Source organism: Macaca fascicularis, chromosome 15 (assembly GCF_037993035.2).
Source record: "Macaca fascicularis isolate 582-1 chromosome 15, T2T-MFA8v1.1".
Taxonomy (NCBI): domain Eukaryota; kingdom Metazoa; phylum Chordata; class Mammalia; order Primates; family Cercopithecidae; genus Macaca; species Macaca fascicularis.
In genome coordinates, this window is record NC_088389.1 from 92,618,183 (window position 1) to 92,638,820 (window position 20,638).

General features: G+C 42.8%; 1 protein-coding gene across 24 annotated transcripts in view; it reads right to left on the bottom strand.

The window, feature by feature from the left end:
* The window catches only part of UHRF2 (ubiquitin like with PHD and ring finger domains 2), a 98,962-nt gene extending 87,556 nt beyond the window's left edge, over window positions 1-11,406 (bottom strand). For 13 of the 24 annotated variants that reach the window (XR_012424711.1, XR_012424718.1, XR_012424716.1 and 10 more), the window contains exons 1-2: window positions 10,943-11,406; window positions 3,468-3,698 (exon numbers count right to left, since the gene is read on the bottom strand). Coding sequence is in view for 4 of the 24 variants with exons in the window: in XM_065530588.1 (XP_065386660.1) it covers window positions 3,468-3,698; window positions 10,943-11,095 (384 nt within the window). In the remaining 20 variants the exon portion in view is untranslated. The remainder of the gene's footprint in view (window positions 1-3,467; window positions 3,699-10,942) is intronic. The other 11 variants (XR_012424723.1, XR_012424722.1, XR_012424721.1 and 8 more) reach the window with 2 other exon arrangements.
* Window positions 11,407-20,638: the final 9,232 nt, after the last annotated feature.

The window sequence follows — 20,638 nt, forward strand, 5'->3', positions numbered from 1 at the left end:
AAGTAATAATGTAAAAAATGCAGAAAGTACTGGTATTTAAAAGGTGGATGAAATCAGAGTAATATAGAAAAAAATGGCAAGCTGGCTTTCAGTGCTAAAAATTCTGTCTTGTGACCACTACATAGCACTGTTTTAATTTACATAAGTCTTAACTTATTCCCAGATTTTACCTCTTGTTATTGCAATTTTTTTCCTGTTCTAATTGACGTAGTAATTCCTTGAGCTATCAGTAGCTCAATGTTAACTTTGAAGATAGCCACTTTAGTGATTGCTCATAACTTTCTAAAACATTTTCTCAGCTTTCCCAGGTATCCATAGGCTATAATTTTGCCTTCTCTAATATTTACACTTTATTTTGTTCTCCTGCCTAATTGCATTATCTAGTACTTCCAAAAAGATGTCAAATAAGGAAGCATTAATTGGCTTCCTCATCTGGCTTGTCTTTAAAGGGAATATTGGTATAGAATGTAGTTTAAGATATTAACCTATGCTATCTATTCCTTTTATCAAGAGTTCTTTTTTTTTTTTTTTTTTTTGAGACAGAGTCTCACTCCGTCACCCAGGCTGGAGTGCAGTGGCACAATCTCGCAACCTCCACCCTCCAAGTTCAAGCAATTCTGCCTCAGCCTCCCGAGTAGCTGGGATTACAAGCACCAGTCACCGCGTCCAGCTTATTTTTTGTATTTTTAGTAGAGATGGGGTTTCATCATCTTGGCCAGGCTGGTCTTGGAACTCCTGACCTCATGATCCACCTGCCTCGGACTCCCAAAGTGCTGGGATTACAGGCGTGAGCCACCGCGTCCAGCCAAGAGTTTTTTTTTTTTTAATCACAAATGACTCAAATTTGTATTTAAATGCAGAAAACATTTTAAATTAATTTGTTTTCTTTGGTTTATTAGTACAATGAATTATACTGAAACATTTTAAAATAATGAACTGTCCCCACATCCTGACAAACCATATGTGCTTTAAGTAATATATTTTTAATAAGCAGCCATAATTTTTAAAAGCAAGGTAAATCAGTGAATATAGCCATAATTCTATTTGCTGACTAGAACTTACGTTTTGTATCAATGTTAGTGATGCTGATGTGCTTTTTGTCATGTTTTAGTATCAGTATTAAACTCAATTTATAAAGCAATAGGAAGCTTTCCTTCTTTATGATGTAGGTAAATTTAGGTAACATTATAATGATCTACTCCTCATAGGTTTAAAACAGTTCAGCAACCCAAGCCTGGTACTTTCTTTGGAAACATAGTTCTATCTCTTCTTAATCTTTCCATATACATATTTATATCTGTTGGCATTTTTCCATATATCCAAAATTATCTCCATTTGAATAATTCTGAATAATTTACTTCATCTACCGATTTTCAATTTTTGGTCTTAAATGCTTTGAAAAACAGTATAGGTGCCCATTTATCCCAACTGATAAGAATTAAGAAGTTACAAAGATACCTTTGAAAAGTTGCTGGTTACAAAAGTCAAATCAATTTCATTTCTACATATCAGCAAACAGATTACTATTTTAGAAGATAACTATATATAATAATTGCATCAAAAACAAAGCTACCAGAAATAAAGCAAAATATTAAATATGTAAAGAGAGAACTAATTAAGATGTCAAAGATCCAAGTTAGCTGGGCACGGTGGCTCACGCCTGTAATCCTAGCACTTTGGGAGGCCAAGCAGGAAGATCACTTGACCTCAGCAGGTCAAGGCTACAGTGAGCCGTGTTCACGTCACTGCAGTACAGCCTGGATGACAGAGCAAGATCCTGTCTCACATAAATAAATAAATAAATAAATAAATAAATAAATAAATAAAATAAATACAAGAAAGAAAGAAAAGATCTAAGTTAATGGAGAAGTCTATTCATGAATTAAAAGACTCGACATTGTAAAGATGTCGATTCTCGGCCGGGCGCGGTGGCTCAAGCCTGTAATCCCAGCACTTTGGGAGGCCGAGACGGGCGGATCACGACGTCAGGAGTTCGAGACCATCCTGGCTAACACGGTGAAAACCCGTCTCTACTAAAAAATACAAAAAACTAGCCGGGCAAGGTGGTGGGCGCCTGTAGTCCCAGCTACTCGGGAGGCTGAGGCAGGAGAATGGCGTAAAAACCCGGGAGGCGGAGCTTGCAATGAGCTGAGATCCGGCCACTGCACTCCAGCCTGGGCGACAGAGCCAGACTCAGTCTCAAAAAAAAAAAAAAAAAAAAAAATGTCGATTCTCCAAGCTCATCTATAGATGCAATCCCCATAGAATCCCATCAGATTATTGTAGAGCTTTACATGCTATTTCTACAGTTTTTGTATCCAAATACTAAAAGCCAAGAAAACCAAGAGACCCTGAACGTGAAAAGAAATTGGGGAGATAGGAGAAAGGGAGATCAAAACAGTCCATAAGGCCACAGTACTCAGAACAGTATAGGAACAGAGCTAGACAAATAGACCAATGGAATGAAGTATAGCAGTTTGGCAGTACCCTGTGGGTGAACAACTAGCACTTCTAATCCTAGGTAGAAATTCTTGAACATATGCACCAGGATAACAGAAGGTTCAAAACAGCACTGTTTAAAACAGTTGAAACTGGAAACAGGCCAGGTATCTATGCATTAGATTAAATATACTGTGGTATGTTAATAAAATGGAATGACATAATAGTGAAAAGCAATAAAACACAGCTATATGCAGAGAATCTTTCAATGCTGAGAAAAAGTAGAATTCCATCATATAAAATTCAAATATAGACAAAACATACTGCCTAGAGAAATATACGTAAGTAGCAAAACTAAAGAAAAACAAAATGAGCATAAAAGTCAGAATAAGCAGTTTACCTCTTAGGGAGACAGAGGGAGAAGTGTTCCGATAGGGACACATACGAGGCTTTAAAAAGGTATTTAAGGCTGGGCAAGGTGGCTCACCCCCGAAATCTCAGCACTTTGGGAGGCCAAGGTGGGCGGATTACCTGAGGTCAGGAGTTTGAGACCAGCCTGGCCTACATGGTGAAACCCTGTCTCTACTAAAAATACAAAAATTATCTGGGTGTGGTCGTGCACGCCTGTAATCCCAGCTACACAGGAGGCAGAGACAGGAGAATTGCTTGAACCTGGGAGGCAGAGGTTACAGTTAACCAAGATTGTACCATTGCACTCCAGCCTGGGTGACAGAGCAAGCCTCCATATCAAAAAAAAAAAAAAAGTATTTCAAATCAATCTACTTCTTAACCTTGGTGCAATTACACAATTATTTCCTTTACTGCTCTTTAAACTGTACATATACATCTAGTACATTTGTCTACGTATTTCATATCAATTTTTAAAAGACTACTTTTAAAAGTTACTATATTAACATCCCAATCTTTATTTTCAAATGGCAATCACTGTTTACTTACTCAAAACATCCTGAACACAAAAGAAATTTATTTGTATTCTCGCAACAGTAAGTCTGAAGAAAACAACATACCTTATATATTCCAAAGCCAGGATCAATAAGACGGGCACGAGCTGATGTAGATGGCTGACTGGAAGGTCCTACCCTCGGAGCTTTCTTTACTTTAGGTGGACTATTAGAACAGGGTTTAGCCTCAATCTGTGTAGATGTGCCAGGAAGATGATCAGGGTCTGGGCGAACTAGCAGCTGAATTATATCATTCAGTCCAACATCATAGTCAAATAAGGTATATCCATTTTCCAACTAGAAAATAAAGAAAGAATACTGAAATGCTACTCTAAAATGTATCTTTCTACGTTTTCAGTTGCTCAAATGTCCTAGCGAAACTTAAAATCCATAGCACTCCAATTTAGAAATTTTAAAACCATTCTTATTACTTAATGGCCTCTGATGTCAGTGTCTTCTCTGGACCCCAATAAATTCTTAATAGTTACTCCATATTCACTACAGAGAACACTGCTAGCCATTAAAACAAAAAAATGGGCCAGGCGCAGTGGCTCACGCCTATAATCCCAGCACTCTGGGAGGCTGAGGAGGGCAGATGATGAGGTCAGCAGTTCGAGACCAGCCTGTCCAACATGGTGAAACCATGTCTCCACTAGAAATACAAAAATTAGCCAGGCGTGGTGGTGCGTCTGTAATCCCACTACTCAGGAGACGGAGGCAAGAGAGTCTCTTGAACTCCAGAGGCGGAGGTTGCAGTGAGCCGAGATTGTGCCACTGCACTCCAGCCTGGGCAACAGAGAGAGACTCTGTCTCAAAAAAAAAAAAGGCTGGGTTCCATGCCTCACATCTGTAATCCCAACATTTTGGGAAGTCAAGGTGGGAGAATCTCTTGAGCCCAGGAGCTCCAGACCAGTCTGGGTAACCCCATCTCTACAAAAAATAAAAATAAATAAATTAAATAAAAAACTTAGGTGGGTGTGGCTGCACATGCCTGTGGTCCCAACTACTCAGGAGACTGAGGTGGGAGATCACTTTAGCACAGGAGGTCGTGGCTACAGTGAGCCATGATCATGCTACTGCACTCAAGTCTGGGCAACAGAGTGAGACCCTGTTTCTAAATCAATCAATCAATCAAACCCAAAATGTTTCATGGTTGCTGTGACCTTATGACCTACACAGAAAAACTCTAAACTAGATTTAATTTCTCATCAAGTTTTATTTTTAATCAGTGCTTGAATCAACTTCAAGAAATGTGAATTTTCAAAGTTGTTTTATGACCACATTTTTCATAAAGACATTAAGTCATCAGCTCAGTGTTTCACTTTTTAAAAAAAAGACATTAAGTTAAATATTTTATCTTTCTAAAGCATTATCAGGGGCCGGGCGCGGTGGCTGAAGCCTGTAATCCCAGCACTTTGGGAGGCCGAGACGGGCGGATCACGAGGTCAGGAGATTGAGGCCATCCTGGCTAACACGATGAAACCCCGTCTCTACTAAAAAAAAAATACAAAAAAACTAGCCGGGCAAGGTGGCAGGCGCCTGTAGTCCCAGCTACTCGGGAGGCTGAGGCAGGAGAATGGCGTGAACCCGGTAGGCGGAGCTTGCAGTGAGCTGAGATCCGGCCACTGCACTCCAGCCTGGGCGACAGAGCAAAATAAAGCATTATCAGTAGGTTTTTATTTTTTAAGTCAAGCAGAAAAATAACCAACAAGGAATAATTCTAATTCTTGCTCACGCTACTCCACTTGCCTGAAGTTCTCTAATTCTATCCATCTGCAAGAATTACAACGTTTTATCAAGAAGTCTTCCAGGATGAATAGTGAATAAATTATCTTGCAACCCACCCATATTTTGGCAAGGGTTATGGGTTGAAATTCTAATCCATGGTACTTGAGAATGTAACCTTATTTGGAAACAGAGTCTTTTAAAGAGCTAATCAGGAAATAAATTTAACAAAAGAAATGCAAAATCTACTGTTATGGGCTAAGGAAGTTTTGTCCCTGCCAAAATTTTTTGTTGAAGTCCTAACCACCAGTACCTCAGAATGTGACTTCACTTTGAGATAGGGTCTTCAGAGAGGTAATTAAGTTAAAACAAAGCCATTAGGGCCCTAATCCAACATGGTTAGTGTCCTCATAATAAGGGGACATTCGGAAAGATGCAGCAGGAAGACAATGTGAAGACACAGGAAAAAGGCAGCCCTGTGAATGGAGTGATGTACTTAATACAAACCAAGAAAGAAAATTTCCAGCAAAGTGTAAAGGGTATTCCCCGCTAGAGCTATCAGAGGATGGTCCTGCTGACAACTTGGTAGACCTCTAGAACTGTGAGAGGGTAAATTTCTATTGTTTTAAGCCACCCAGGTTTTGCTACATTAATACAACAGCCCTAGAAAATTAAGTCTCCATTTTGTTTCTTTATAAAGTTCAGTTGGCAATTTCACTATGATACAATGAAACAAGAAAACTAAACTCCTTTCAGGCCAGAACTATCACTTTCCCAGAAACATAACCGATTTTTAAATTGCTCATTTTCTACTCTTCATATGTATTACTTTTCAACATTCACAACTCTAACAAAGTAACACCGTATTTGAGAAGTCAACCAAAAGGAAATAAAAGTTAAGTCCGGAATTTAAAACTTTTAATCTACTAGATCAGTAATTTGAAATCTGGTGGTCCAAGAACCCAACAAGCACAATCTCAAACACTATAGGTATTCGTATTTGTCAAGCAGAACAAGGGATCAAGAATTTCACAAGTTTCCCAGTCAGGGAATTAAATTATGTACTACCTCACAAGTTAGCATGCTCACTCTAAACAAGCCTAAGCAGTATCCCAAGTCAGTAAGCAAATAAGCCTTAATAAGGATAGGCATGTGAATATTGCTTCCTTGGTTAAAAACAAAACAAAACAGAACACCCCCTAAACAACAACAACAACAAAAAACAAAAAAAAGGAACACCCTCTAGTCTTGAACTCCCATAGACGAGAAAAAAAACCCCAAAAAACTCAAGGAGCAAACACTGCATTCACACCATCATTTTGACACTCTCCAACAGCCCCCACAAAAAAACTCAAACAAAATACCTCACTAATTCTGAAGGAGCTGAAAAAGCGTAACATAGAACTGATAAACATTATGACTATTTTTAAATGGAAGTGTTTAAAGATAATAAAAACTCTAACAGTATAAAACATGCAAATTAACTAGCAGGATATTTCCAAAAATGAAGATAGCAGTTAAAGTGATAAAACTGCTGGAAACTGGCTGGGCGCGGTGGCTCAAGCCTGTAATCCCAGCACTTTGGGAGGCCGAGATGGGCGGATCACGAAGTCAGGAGATCGAGACCATCCTGGCTAACCCGGTGAAACCCCGTCTCTACTAAAAATATACAAAAAACTAGCCGGGCGAGGTGGCGGGCGCCTGTAGTCCCAGCTACTCGGGAGGCTGAGGCAGGAGAATGGCATAAACCCGGGAGGCGGAGCTTGCAGTGAGCTGAGATCCGGCCACTGCACTCCAGCCTGGGCGACAGAGCGAGACTCCGTCTCAAAAAAAAAAAAAAAAAAAAAAAAACAACTGCTGGAAACTGAAAGAACATTTTTCCACTTAGGTTTGGGGAACCAGAGTCAGAGGGACGTTGAGGGTATTTCTACATTCAACTCCTGGTTAGTTTCTACTCAATGACTGTCATGAGTAAATACAAGCTGTTTCAAGTGGTACTTTTTAAAATTTGAGTTGACAGGAAAAAATGTCATAAGAGCATATGTCTCTAAGCAAATGTCTAAGCACATCAAGGCATGAGGCCCTATAATAAGTTATATCCACAGTGACATATAACCACCTTTCCTCATGCTTGCTATGACAGGCTTTTTAAACCCAGATTATCAACTCCTTCCCTAATTCATAGGTACTCCTTCAGTCTTCCTACAATAGTGACCATTTATCTACTGCAATAACAAGTTTCACACAACTTTATTCCACAAAGCTTCACATACTATGAAGAGCTGTGAAGTGTTGAGATGATTTACTTGAAAAGTACTGAAGTTCTTCCATATTTAATGAAAGAAGACTGAAAGTTATCTCTGACACTCAAATTATGCTCTAAGTAGGGAAAAAAGGAAGCGGTCATTTAGAAATTACAAACATATGAGTCAGAAGGATGTAACTTAGGTCCACCAATGTCTCAAAAGTAAATGTTTGAGAACTGCCATACTTGAAGATGGGGATGCAGGATTTAAAATACTTAAGCAGCAAAAATTGTTAGGATTTTTTGTCAGACCACTCTCTAAATTTTACTGAGTTGAAAGAAGAAATTCCAAGTAACAAGAGGAACTACAACAATAATGCAAGGGAATACTAGAAAGCAAATGCCAAGTGGAAGTGGCTGAGAGGGCAGTGGGAAGTCATTCCCAAGCAACTACTGATGAGCGCTGCCAGTGAAGGGCATAAGTTAATAACTTTCATGTATCCATCACATATTATATATATTATATACATCATATATAATATATACATCGATACTTCTTTAAACAAGCAAGTACTTTTATATTCTGTGTGAAAGCCAAGGGGGAGGGGCAACTTTTTTCTTCAACTATGGTTCATGCCCCACATTATTATCTATTTTAAGGCCATCTCTACAGTGGTAAGGAGTGAAAGAATGACAGGAGAGGGAATCCTTTAAAATAGGGAAAGCTCTGGATTCTCAAAAGATTTAAAGATTCACCAACATAACTCTTCCTTAAAAAGACCCAATCCCCGCGTTCCTCAAACTCAACTTCCCAGGTAAGAATGTTCACAGCATGTTATCCCACTCTAACCAGAACTTATAGCTTTGTATTGCAGGTTTCCACTTTGACACTCAAAAGTGGAGTCAAGGCCGGGCACGGTAGCTCACGCCTGTAATCCCAGCACTTTGGGAAGCCGAGGTGGGCAGATCACCTGAGGTCCCAGATAGAGATCATCCTGTCCAAAATGGTGAAACCCCATCTCTACTAAAATAAATACAAAAAATTAGCCGGGAGTGGTGGAGCGCCTGTAGTCCCAGCTACTTGGGAGGCTGCGGCAAAGGAATCGCTTGAACCCGGGAGGCGGAGGTTGCAGTGAGCCGAGATCGCGCCACTGCACTCCAGCCTGGCGACAGGGCAAGACTCCGGCTCAAAAAAAAAAAAAAAAGTGGAGTCAATTAACACTGCTTCTCCAACTTCATTTACATACAGATCACCTGGAGATCTTGTTAAAATACAGATTCTGCTTCAGTAGGTCTGGCGTGAGGTTTCCAGGTAAAGCCAATGCTGCTGGTCCTGAGAATCCAGGGACCATACTTTGAATAGTAAGAGACTACTAGGAGACTCTCTCTCAACATTCATTTTCTAAACTCTGGTGTTATCAGAATCTCCCGTGGGGTCTTGTTAAATTTAACTACTTGTAGTTCTGGGGTGAGCTGAACATCTATAATAAATATCCACAAGCGATTCTGATACATACCAAAGATTAAAAGCTGCAACCTAACACACGAATGGAGTATGGGGGGGGGGGTCCACTTAAACAAAAATAAATGTACTGTCTGCCATTTATGACGTTTTTCACTACGTGGCAGTAAAGCATTTTGAAGAATGGGTACCTTTTCCCAATGAGGACATGGTATTTTACAGGATGGGGACTTTCTGTTATGCCAATCCAGTAGCTACCTGCTACAGGTAAGCTAACTCATCTGTGGAGCTCCAAAGACCAAGATAAGATAACACTCTTGACATAGCTACCTGTCAGCTCATAAGGAAGCGAACACACAGCTGGTAGGAATGACCTTCCTTTTCTGTCTCCAAGTTAATGGCTGGCACCAAAGGTCTATTCCTCTTCCCTACTGGGCTGAAGAAACCAGAGCACTGCATTACCCACTAGGATCCTGGAAGAGAAGTTCAACGGTTATCTTCAGTTTTCCCTGGAATCTGGAATGAGCTTCCAGGTTTACTGAAAGTCTACTTTGTTGCCTTGAATTTAACCCAATCCCATATGTGATAATTATTTTAGCATATTTGATAATAAAGATTTTAGGGGTGTCGCCCAGGAACATCCTTCATTTCTATTTCTGGTGCTGAAATCACCAGTGTCCTAGGAATTCATGTACTATTTGTCCCTAGCTAGAAAATAAAATGCATCAGACGATTACATGCTTTTTCACTTATGATCAAAAGGAAACACTATCAGCCACCTGAGGCACAGCAAAACAAATCTAGGTAGTATTTAACAAGTGTACAATTATTCAAAAGCAAAGCTTACAACTAAATACCTGTTTTTACAAGTCAAACACTAAGGAGTCAGTACAAAACTGGCTGCAAACACAAATCAAAGGTGCTATAACATTATTTTAAAGAGAGAAAGAAACGGGGGGAAAAAAGCAGCTCTCTCCTTACCAAAGTGTAATTTGTACTATGAAATTTCTGGACAGTCTTCGAAGACTAAGCCTGTGAAGCGGAGGAAAATATTCCTTTTAAGTAGTTTGCGACTGTAGGCTACTTCTACCGAATCAAAGAGCTACACTTATTTCAAATCACAGGATTGGAGCCAAACTGTGGTCTATCAATTCAGGATGCCAACTTTTTAGTGTATTAACAACAACATGAAGACAAAGAAAAATATGATGGGTCTGAGTGGCTAGGGGTATAGACTGTAAAAGACTTATGGAATAGGAAAAAAAAAATCTTAGACTGGCCAGACCATAAAAATACCAGAGGTGCCCACAGTCAGCCTTCAAGTATGCACCGCTGGCTATGCTTCAGTGCCGTGCTAAAAGCGTGAACGAGATGAGTATTAGAAGGCGAGAAGAAGAGCAGAAGAGTCTTACACTCCTTTTCACTCTGGCCTATATTGGGCAGTCGTAAACTCGGCACCCGGTTAAACCGACAGCTGCTTCATGCCCAGGTCTCTAACCTCCCTCGAGACATTCCAAACCTAGGAGAGGCGGCGAGGAAGAGGGACCAGAAGTTCTGGAAACCCTTGGAATCTTCAGTTTGCGCGAATCCTACCAGTCAGGAAGCAGAGGTATGGTTCTTGAAAGCTCAATGCCCGACTTTTCCCCCTTTTAGAAGCCGAAGACGCGGAAAAGCCACAGAAGCGAGGCGAACGCTCAGCCGGGTCAGCCAGCTCTCCGGGTCTCCCGCGCGGAGGCATGGCCGCCAGAGCCCTCTGCCCTCCCCGCCCTCTGGGGGCCCCAGGCCCCGCCGAGCGCGGGAAGCGAGGGACCTCGGCGTCCAGTGCCTACGGCCGCTGTCCTGCCAAAAACAAACGGCGAGGTATTTGCGCCCCGGAGACCCTCACCTCTGACCCCGCTCGGCGCACCTCCAGTTCGGGCTGGCAGGGACCCACTCCCTCCCATCCGGCGGGACGGGGCCCCGCATGCTGCGCCTCGCGGGGGCTGCCCACCCGCAGCGGAGCCAGGCAACAACAGAGCGCGGCGCACCGAGCCCTGGGACCTGTGCGTCCAGAGGAGCCCAGCTGTTCCGGCCCCCGGCTTCGCGAGGGGCGCGGCGGGCGCGCCTCACCTGCTTGCCCCGGTAAAAGAGGCGCTGGCATTCTGGCCGCACGTCGAACAGCGCCCACACCCGCTCGCGCAGCTCCTCAATCGTGGCTTTGCGAGACACGTCCTCAATGGTGCACGTTTTGGAGCCATCAATGGTGCGAACCTGGATCCACATCTTGGCGCCTAGAGAGGAGCCGGTCCCCTTTGTCTCCCCCTGCGCTCGGGGCGCCGCGCCCCGCCCGGCCCGCGCCGCTTCCCCTGCGGCTCGGGCCCTCCGCGGCAAGCGGGCGAGCGCGCGCACTGGACCTACCGGACGCCGGGCCCGACAGGCGGCGGCGACTCTCAGCCCGCGCGACCGACCAACCGACTTGAGAAGAGACGACCGGAACCACTCTGAGGCGCTGCCGCAGACACCGCCTCAAAAAGAGGAAGAGGCCATGTCTGCGCCGCGCAGAGTGTTTACTTATAGAGCTGGAGCTCCCACATGGAGGTCACGGCGCCAAGCCGGATCTCGCGATATCCACGCCGGGCTCCGCCTTAAAGAGGAAGCGGCCCGAGAGACGGTTACAGACCCGAGGGAACGAAAATGGGCAGGCGCGGAGAGGGCGGGACGGAGGGGCGGGGCTACCAAAAGCCGTTACTTCCCCCCACCGCTTGCACCTGGCCTCTGGGCACGCCCTCTGGCCTTTGGGTTTCGGGCGGTTGCGCGGCTACCCACATCGGTTGCCGTTTTGAGGACTCGTTTCAGGGCTGAGGGGACGGGAGCCTCCTCAGGCTTAGCGAATAGGGGTCTTTGGTCTCAAAAACACACCAAAAATAAGAAACCCTGGCGTGCTCTTGTATAATCGTGGAAAGGGGGCGCGGGCGGGTGCGGCCTAAACTTCTGAGAAAGAACTGAAGGAAACGTGCGCGCTCCACCGCGCTCAACAGGAAAGCTCCCGCCACGCGGCCATGCAGGTCGGGTCGCCCGGGAAAGGCCCCAGGGGCCCTCCTGCTTCGCGAACACGTTTCCTGCCTGGCCGCAATGCTGCTTTCGCGCGGAAACCCACGTCCGAGGGTTTCCCGTCGCCTGGCGGAGGCGGCAGCCTCAGGCCCATCCTCAGGCCGCGGGTCCCGCTGGGATCGCCCTCTCTGACCTGCAGCGCTCCCAGCCGACCCTCCGGCCTTGGAGGAGCCGGGGCTGCTGCCAGAAAGGCCGCTCTCTAGCTCGGGATATTTCCGTTCGTAGACCTTCCGCGTTAGGGGTGCCTTTGGCCTAAGGGATTGCGGGTTTGCGGAAAACAGTTTTAAATAATGCAGAGCTACGCGCCTCCGAAGAAAGAACTCCAAAGACCCTACTAGGATTAAACTCTCAGAAGTAGGCCCAACGCCGCGCTACCTAACAGGGCTTTCCCCCGCCCCCTTCTTAATCCTTCCCTGCTACAGCTGGGGAGTTGGGGTAGGGGTGAGTGGGTTTATTTTAAATGAAAATACGTCTTCGCAAGAAGGGAGACAGGATATAAAAGAAAACAAAACAAGACAACTTGGACTTCATGTTTTCCAAAATTGGTAACTTGAATATTCCTATCGGTGCTAATTATTCCTGTAAAGATAAGAGTATCTTTTTTTTGGGTAATAAACTAATAAACAGCTAAAATAATTACAAGCACAGACAAGACCAGTAGTATATCATGAAAAAGAAGAGAAAGGCCGGGCGCAGTGACTCAGGCCTGTAATCTCAGCATTTTGGGAGGCCGAGGTGGGCGGATCACCTGAGGTCAGGAGTTCCAGATCAGCCTGGCCAACATGGGGAAACCCCATCTCTACTAAAAAAATTTGAAAACTAGCTGGGCATGGTGGCAGGTGCCTGTAGTCTCAGCTACTCGTGAGGGTGAGGCAGGAGAATTGCTTGAACCTGGGAGGCGGAGGCTGCAGTGAGCCAAGATCACGCCACTGCACTCCAGCCTGGGCGATAGAGTGAGCCTCCATCTCAAGAAGAGAGAGAGAAAAAAAAAAAAAAAAAAGATGGCCCAACACAGGAGAGAGAGAAAAATTAACTGCACATACATATTTTGGGTTTCTGCCCCTGTGAAAATTTCAGTTACTAGAACCTCTAAATATAATTCACATGTCTGGCCCTATTTTAATTAAAACAAATATCGAGTATTTATTACATATGTAAATGAGAGATTTAGGTTGGTGCAAAAGTAATTCCGGTTTTGCCATTACTTTCGATGGCAAAAACCGCGATTACATTTGCACAAACCAAATCTACCTAAAGCACACTTACTACCTATCCCAGTAAGGCAAAACCATTTACTATTATAAGGTTATTCTGTGGCCTCGTGGAGTAACGTTGTTTTTTTTTTTTTTTTTTAGTTACCTCTCACAAAACAAATTACAATCTAGTTGAGATAAGATTTAACAAAAATAAAATATTAAAGAATAGTTTAGTACCAAATACTGATGTTGGCACAAACTATGATTAGAGATGAGAGAAGGGGAACTAGAATGATTAAGAAAAGGGGAAGTAGAATGATCTGGAAGCTTAAAGATAACTGTACAACTTGACATGAGTTATGTGATACATAGTAGTAGGAGGCAGCATTTAAATGTTCAGTTCATGGATTGAGATAGACCGGAATTGTAATCCCAGTTTTACGGCTTGCTTAAAATGTGATCTTGTACAAATTACATCCTCAGTTTCCTCAATGTAAAATGGTGCTTGAAATAACCTCATGAATGTAAAGTGGTTTGCATACTATCCCTTAGTAGTACACAATAAATTATTTTAGTGCTGTTGTTATAGAAAAGATTTAGATAAACAGAGTATACCCAAAGAGGAAAGAGTGCTTAAACAAAGACAAAAAGTATGCATTTTCACAGGTCTGAAAAGACTGCAAATCAGAGAATGGTTGACTAAATAGAGAAGGGCAGCGTGTGAAAATTAGCATTCAAAGCAGAAGATTTTTGTGGGCCCCAGGGAAAAATTAAGATTTTTAAGGAGTAGATGGATGTAATTAAATATGCATTTGAAATAATAGCAAAAGGAATCTGGACAGATGCCTTAGGAAAAAAGTAAGGAAGAGGGAGATGAGGGGGAGAATTTACTGTCAGAAAGTTTAGGGAGGAGGCAATTGTGTCAGTTTTGGTGAAATTAGTGGCGGTAAGTAGGAGAGGAGAGGATGTATTCTAGAGTATTCTAGAAAATTGAGCATATAAAACTTGTGGGATTGTGGATATAAAAGATGAGGAAAATGGAATGTTGAGAACAGTTCCCAAGTTTCTAGCTTAGGAGATTTAAATTGATGGCTTGGTCAGATGGTGATGCTCTGAACTTGAAGAGGAGGCAAGTTGGGAAAATACAATGAGTTCCAAATGGGCTGTGTTGCGTTTGAAATGCACCCGAAATATAGCATCTGTCTAGCTGGAGATGTCTAACTGACCACTGGAAACAGAAGTTTCAAGTATTAAAGAGAGAGAGAAAAGTTCTTAAAGAGGAACTTTTTAAGACCTCCTGTACACACTCTTATGAGATTTATCTATCTTAATGTGATGGGGCTTTAATGGAGAACTGGGGCGGGGTGTGGATAAGACTACTGTCTCAAAATTAGGCATCTACTGAGACTGTATAGGATTTGTGTATAGATCCCAAACGATCTATGTTGTTTAGGACAGAGTTTAGAGATGTAAGACTCAAAAATGATATATGTGTCCTGCGCACCAAATGAATTACATCTGGAAACATAAATTTACATATGCAGTAGGCAACTTAGGGTATACACAAATAATTGCAAGTAATGATTCTATATATAACAAAATACACCCTTCCTGTGTTTCTCCACGTAGTACTATGTACTGTTTTCTCTCTTTGCCTACAATACTGTTGTTGTGTTCTTAGGCATCTGCTCAGTTGTAAAGACAAAATAGTTCTCTGACAAAAACCACAATATTAGACAGTTGGTTTTTTGATTGTTTGTTTGTTTGTTTGTTTTTGAGATGGATTCTCACTCTGTTGCCCAGGCTGGAGTGCAGTGGTGCAACCTTGGCTCACTGCAACCTACGCCTCCCAGGTTCAAGCGATTCTTGTGACTCAGCATTCCAATTAGCTGGATTGGAAGAACACACCATCACGCCCGGCAAATTTTTGTATTTTTAGTAGAGATGGGGTTGCAACATGTTGGCCAGGCTGGTTTCGAACTCCTGGCCTCCAAGGATCCACTTGGCTCAGCCTCCCAGAGTGTTGGGATTACAGGAATGAGCCACTGTGCTCAGCCAAGACAGTTTTGGCATATCATGCCTTACTACCAAGTGTGTAGCTGAAACCATTTGGATATGAACAGGGAAAAATAAACAGAAATTATTTACATGGATGAAAAGCAAATACTAAAGTTTGTACCATCACTCATGATCCAATATTTGTTCAAGTCAAGAGGCGAAACAGAAAAAGGTTGATTGTAGAACAAATTCCAGAATCTTATACTTCAGAATGTCTTGTTTTTTAACTACTGACTCAAAGCCAGTAACTAATTTTTTAAAAGTGAATTACAACCTATCCTCTGAAGCTATGATTAATACCTTTTCATCTGCCCTTTTATGTTAGATGTCTTCCTTTTTCTCCTCCAGGGCCACTATCTACCTGTTTGCAGTCCTAGAGTCCAAGAGCAGGAAGAATATAGAGGCAGTACCTCAAGCTTCCAACTGAGGTTGACCAATGGGGAGGGAGCACAGACAAAACCTGCAGGATGCGAAGAGAATGATATCAGGATATTCCCGTGACTCTCTCCCTGAAAGACCAAGTCAGACTGTCTCTTACCCTTACATGATGTCACTTGTCCTCTTCAGGTGACCTGCTCCAAATGACTCACTCTTCCATGTTCTGGTAACCTGTCTTTCCCTCCCCTGTTGCTTTGGGTTTAGGGGTTGTAACATATTTGCAGTCACTAGTCCTAGATGCATGCATATTCTTTCCATTCCCTATATCTTGTTCCATACTCTTATCATTGGTCCCATTGGGGCGGGGAAACCATTAAATTCTCTTAACTGGAGGATTTTGATTATAATCTCTAATGCTATTTTAGAAAGGACTACATGTTACAAGAAATGCACTAGAATTTCCATTGGCTAAAAAGCACTTCATATGGTTGCTCATTACTTAAATTAGTCATATTTTAAAAGGTGTGCTCTTTCTTTTTAATACAATCATGTATTTTTACTATGAAAATCTACTTTAGACCTCATTCTGGTCTAAACTTCTCTTTAAGAAATGGTGAAATGATTTGCACGAGGACATGTAACCAATGAAAGAGTGTTATTGTTTAAACCCCTAGTCTCCTTCCTCGCTGGCCAGTGTTCTTTAGCTTTTAGTTGACCCTCTTGTTTCTCTGGAGGCTTCCCCTTGAACTTTGTCCAAAGAACTTTGAACTTTGTCCAAAGAATAAACTTATTTTCTGCAGTGAGTGACCCTGGTTCTTTGGACAATCTGATAGCTCAGGTAGGAGTGGGGACCTGGGATTCTCACTAAAGACTTGCAGTGTATCCCCATTTTCAATCTTATGCCTTCCTCTGCCTTCTGCAATTTGTCCTTCCTATTGCCGAACGTTTCTGAGCGTCTTTGAATCAATTAGCTCATTTCTTACACCGACGACAGTGTTTAACAAAATTTATGAGGGCTGGGCACCAGTGGCTTACACCTGTAATCCCAGCACTTTGGGAGACCAAGGTGGGAGGACCACTTAAGGTCAGGAGTTTAAGACCAGCCTGGCTAACATGGTGAATTCCCATCTCCACTAAAAATACAAAAATTAGCCAGGCGTGGTGGTGCATGCCTGTAATCCCAGCTACTTGTGCCTGTAATCCCAGCTGAGGCAGGTCAATCACTTGAACCCAGGAAGCAGAGATTGCAGTGACCTGAGATCGTGCCACTGCACTGCAGCCTGAGCAACAGAGCAAGACTGTCTCAAACAAACAAACAAACAAACAAAAAATTATTAGACTGATCCTGTACTAACCTCCAGCAGACCAGACCAAACCAGCATGGAGTCACCTGTGCTAACTGCTACGTAATAAAACTGAACTTTGAAAGGGGCTAGTTTTCAAATAAATAAATAAATAAACCAGGAAATTCATAGCAACACAGCCACCAGAGGGGCCCCAGTTTACCTGAGCCTGCATGATAAGAAAGTTCACTCTAGACCACGTATGGTGGCTCACGTCTGTAATCTCAGCACTTTGGGAGGCCAAGGCAAGTGGATCACCTGAGGCCAGGAGTTCAAGAGCAGCCTGGCCAACATGGTGAAACCCTGTCTCCACTAAAAATAGAAAAATTAGCTGGATGTGGTGGCACACGCCTGTTGTCCCAGCTACTTGGGAGGCAAGAGAATTGCTTGAACCCGGGAGCTAGAGGTTGCAGCTAGCCGAACTCGTGCCACTGCACTCTAGCCTGGGCAACAGAGTCAGACTCTGTCTCAAAATAAATAAATAAATAAATAAAAATTCACTCCGTTTTAACCCTATGAGGAAAGGAACTTTGAAATGGTCAATCTGCTTTCTGCTTTCTTCAGCCCTTTGCCTATAAAGCCAACCCCCTCTGCTCAGCTTGGCGGAACACCCATTCTATTTTACAGAATGAGATGTTACTCAATTCCAGAATCACAAAAGAAAGACAATTAGATCTTTAAATTTGTTGTAATTTTGTGTTTTGACATCAGTTAGGGTTCAACATCCTAATCATAGGGTTAACTTAAGGTTCAACTTCTGGGTAGGCTATCACATGCAACTTACTTTGCAAAAAAATTGTAGAGATTTATAATAAAAGTACTTTACTATCTCTCACAGTTTCTTTGTTGCGGGAATTCAGAAATGGCTCAGTTTAAAAGCCTGAATCTGGCTTAAGGTCTCTCATGCCAGTACCATCAGATGGGGGCAGAACTGGAAGAACAAGGACAGGATAGTTAGGAATTAGCTAGGTCTCTCTCTCTCTCTTTGTCCCTCCTACCCCCCGCCCCATCTTTCTCTGTCTCTTCTCTGTCCTCTCTCCTCTCTCTCTCCCTTTCTTTAAGAAGTCTCAGGATCTCTCCATGTGATCTCTCTCTGTGGGCTAGTTTGGACAGTCTCACAGAATTGCCACCTCAGGGGCAGTCAGACTGCTTACATGGTGGTTGAAGACGTCAAAGAAGGGGGAGAATTCCAGTGAGCAAAGTGCAAGTTGTATGACTTTGTGTATGGCTTAGCTTTGAAAGTCACATAGTGTCATTTCTTTTGTTTTGTTTTGTTTTTGTTTTTGTTTTTGTTGTTGTTCGTCTGTTTTGAGACAGGGTCTCACTCTGACTGGCTGGCTGGAGTGCATGGCGTGATCTCAGCTCAATGCAACCTCCGCCTCCTTAATTCTTGAATACACAGTAGATCATCTTTAGTCCAATAAACATTAGGTTGAAACTAATGACTGTTGCTTTTTGGTTTTGTTTGGTTGGTTGTTTTGTTTAGTTTGAGATATGATTTCGCTATGTGGCCCTGGTGATCCTCCTGCCTCAGCCTCCCAATTAACTGAGACTACAAGTGCACACATCACACCCAGCTAATTTTTAAAATTTTTATTAGAGATGAGTTCTCACCATGTTGCCCAGGCTGGTCTCCATTTCCTGAGCTCAAGCAGTCCTTCTGCCTCAGTCTCCCAAAGTGTTGGGATTACAAGCATGAGCCACTGTGCCCAGCTGACTATTGCTTTTGGCAAACTTAATGAGTCCATCTTGCTCCCAATTGCACTGTCATTTTAAGCAGTACTTTCACTTTTTCTGTTTTCTACTAAGTGGTATAAGATAATATACACAAAATGCAACAAATTATCTAAGTAATTATCCAAACAAATCCCATCATAATACAATAAAATGATGATATTAATAAAGCTAAACTGTCAGGCAGGCAAGGATTTCAGGGCTTCGACAAAAATGCATTCATAAAAAGGTGGGCAGAATTTTCCTTGCTCTTGTTGATACTCAAATGCTTTCTCAAACTCCTGACCTCAAGTTTTTTTGTTTTTGTTTTTTTTTGAGATGGAGTCTTGCTATTTCACCTAGGCTGCTGGAGTGCAGTGGCACAGTCTTGCCTCACTGCAACCTCTGCCTCCCAGGTTCAAGCGATTCTCCTGCCTCAGCATCCCAAGTAGCTGGGACTACAGGTGTGTGCCACTGCTTCCAGGTAATTTTTGTATTTTTAGTAGAGACAGGGTTTCTCCGTGTTGGCCAGGCTGGTCTCAAACTCCTGACCTCAAGTGATTCACCTGCCTCGGCCTCCCAAAGTGCTGGGATTACATGTGTGAGCCACCAAACCCATCCTTAAATGCTTTCCTTTATAAATTGCAATACAATTTATAACCCGTCAAACTTGTCTCCATGCACATCTCAGGATCTTCTGGCAGAGTATTTCTCACCTGAGATAATCTGTCAGTGCACCATGTGGGTCTAGCCTAGACTTATTCACACAGTGACTGGATAAGGTTCTAAGAGAGCCAGTGGAAGCCTACAAGGCCTCTTGAGGTCCAAGGCTGGAATTGGCACAGGATCACCTCAACAGATTTTATTGGCTAAACCAAGTTACAAGGCCAGCCTAGATTCAAGGAGAGGGAAAATTGATTCTTCCTCTTGATAGGAGGCGCTGCAAAGTCTCAATGCAAAGGAGTGTGTATATTGGGAGGGGAATAATTACGGTCACCTTATGTATTTATTTATTTTTTGAGACAGTCTTGCTCTGTCGTCTAGGCTGGAGTATAATGGCATGATCTCAGCTCACTGCAGCCTCCTCCTCCCGGGTTCAAGTGATTCTCCTGCCTCAGCCTCCTGAGTAGCTGGTATTACAGGCCTGCGCCACCACACTTGGCTAATTTTGCATTTCTTTTTTTTTTTTTTCTTTTTTCTGAGATAGTGTCTTGCTCTCTCGCCCAGGTTGGGGTTCAGTGGCGCCATCTTGGTTCACTGCAAGCTCCGCCTCCCGGGTTCACGCCAATCTCCTGCCTCAGCCTCCCGAGTAGCTGGGACTACAGACAGGTGCCCGCCACCACGCCTGTCTAATTTTTTGTATTTTTAGTAGAGATGAGGTTTCACCGTGTTAGCCAGGATGGTCTCAATCTCCTGACCTCGTGATCTGCCCGCCTTGGCCTCCCAAAGTGCTGGGATTACAGGTGTGAGCCACTGTGCCCGTCCTGGTCATCTTTATAATTAATCTAAAACACCATCTCTTCCTAACCCTAATTATAATAGATTCATAGGTTGCCCACTGATAACCTTTTATAGCTTTGGTAACATCTTGTCCTCTATTTTTCATAATCTTTCAATCCCTCAGTCTACCACAGATTATTGTTGTATGTTTCACACAATTGCTGGCTTAGGCTGAATTTTCTTTTTGGCCAATACTGATGACCAGTTAATGCTGATAAACTCTGATCTACCTCAACCTTTGTGACTCAGTATAATTTTTTCTAAGCCTAGCTAAGGGAAAACTATATACTTTCTTGAGTGAATCCTCAGAATATGTCATAGTGAAAGACATTAGGGATTATTGTTTTGACTGTTTAAAATTAATGGTAATTGCTATGAATAGCAATTCATAAAAATTGCTTTTAAAAAAATCACAATACAGTTGATCCTTGAACAACACAGGTTTGAACTGTATTGATTCACTTATGTGCAGATTTCCTTTTCAATATAACACAGATAAAAAGTACAGTGTTGGAGGGACTCAAAAT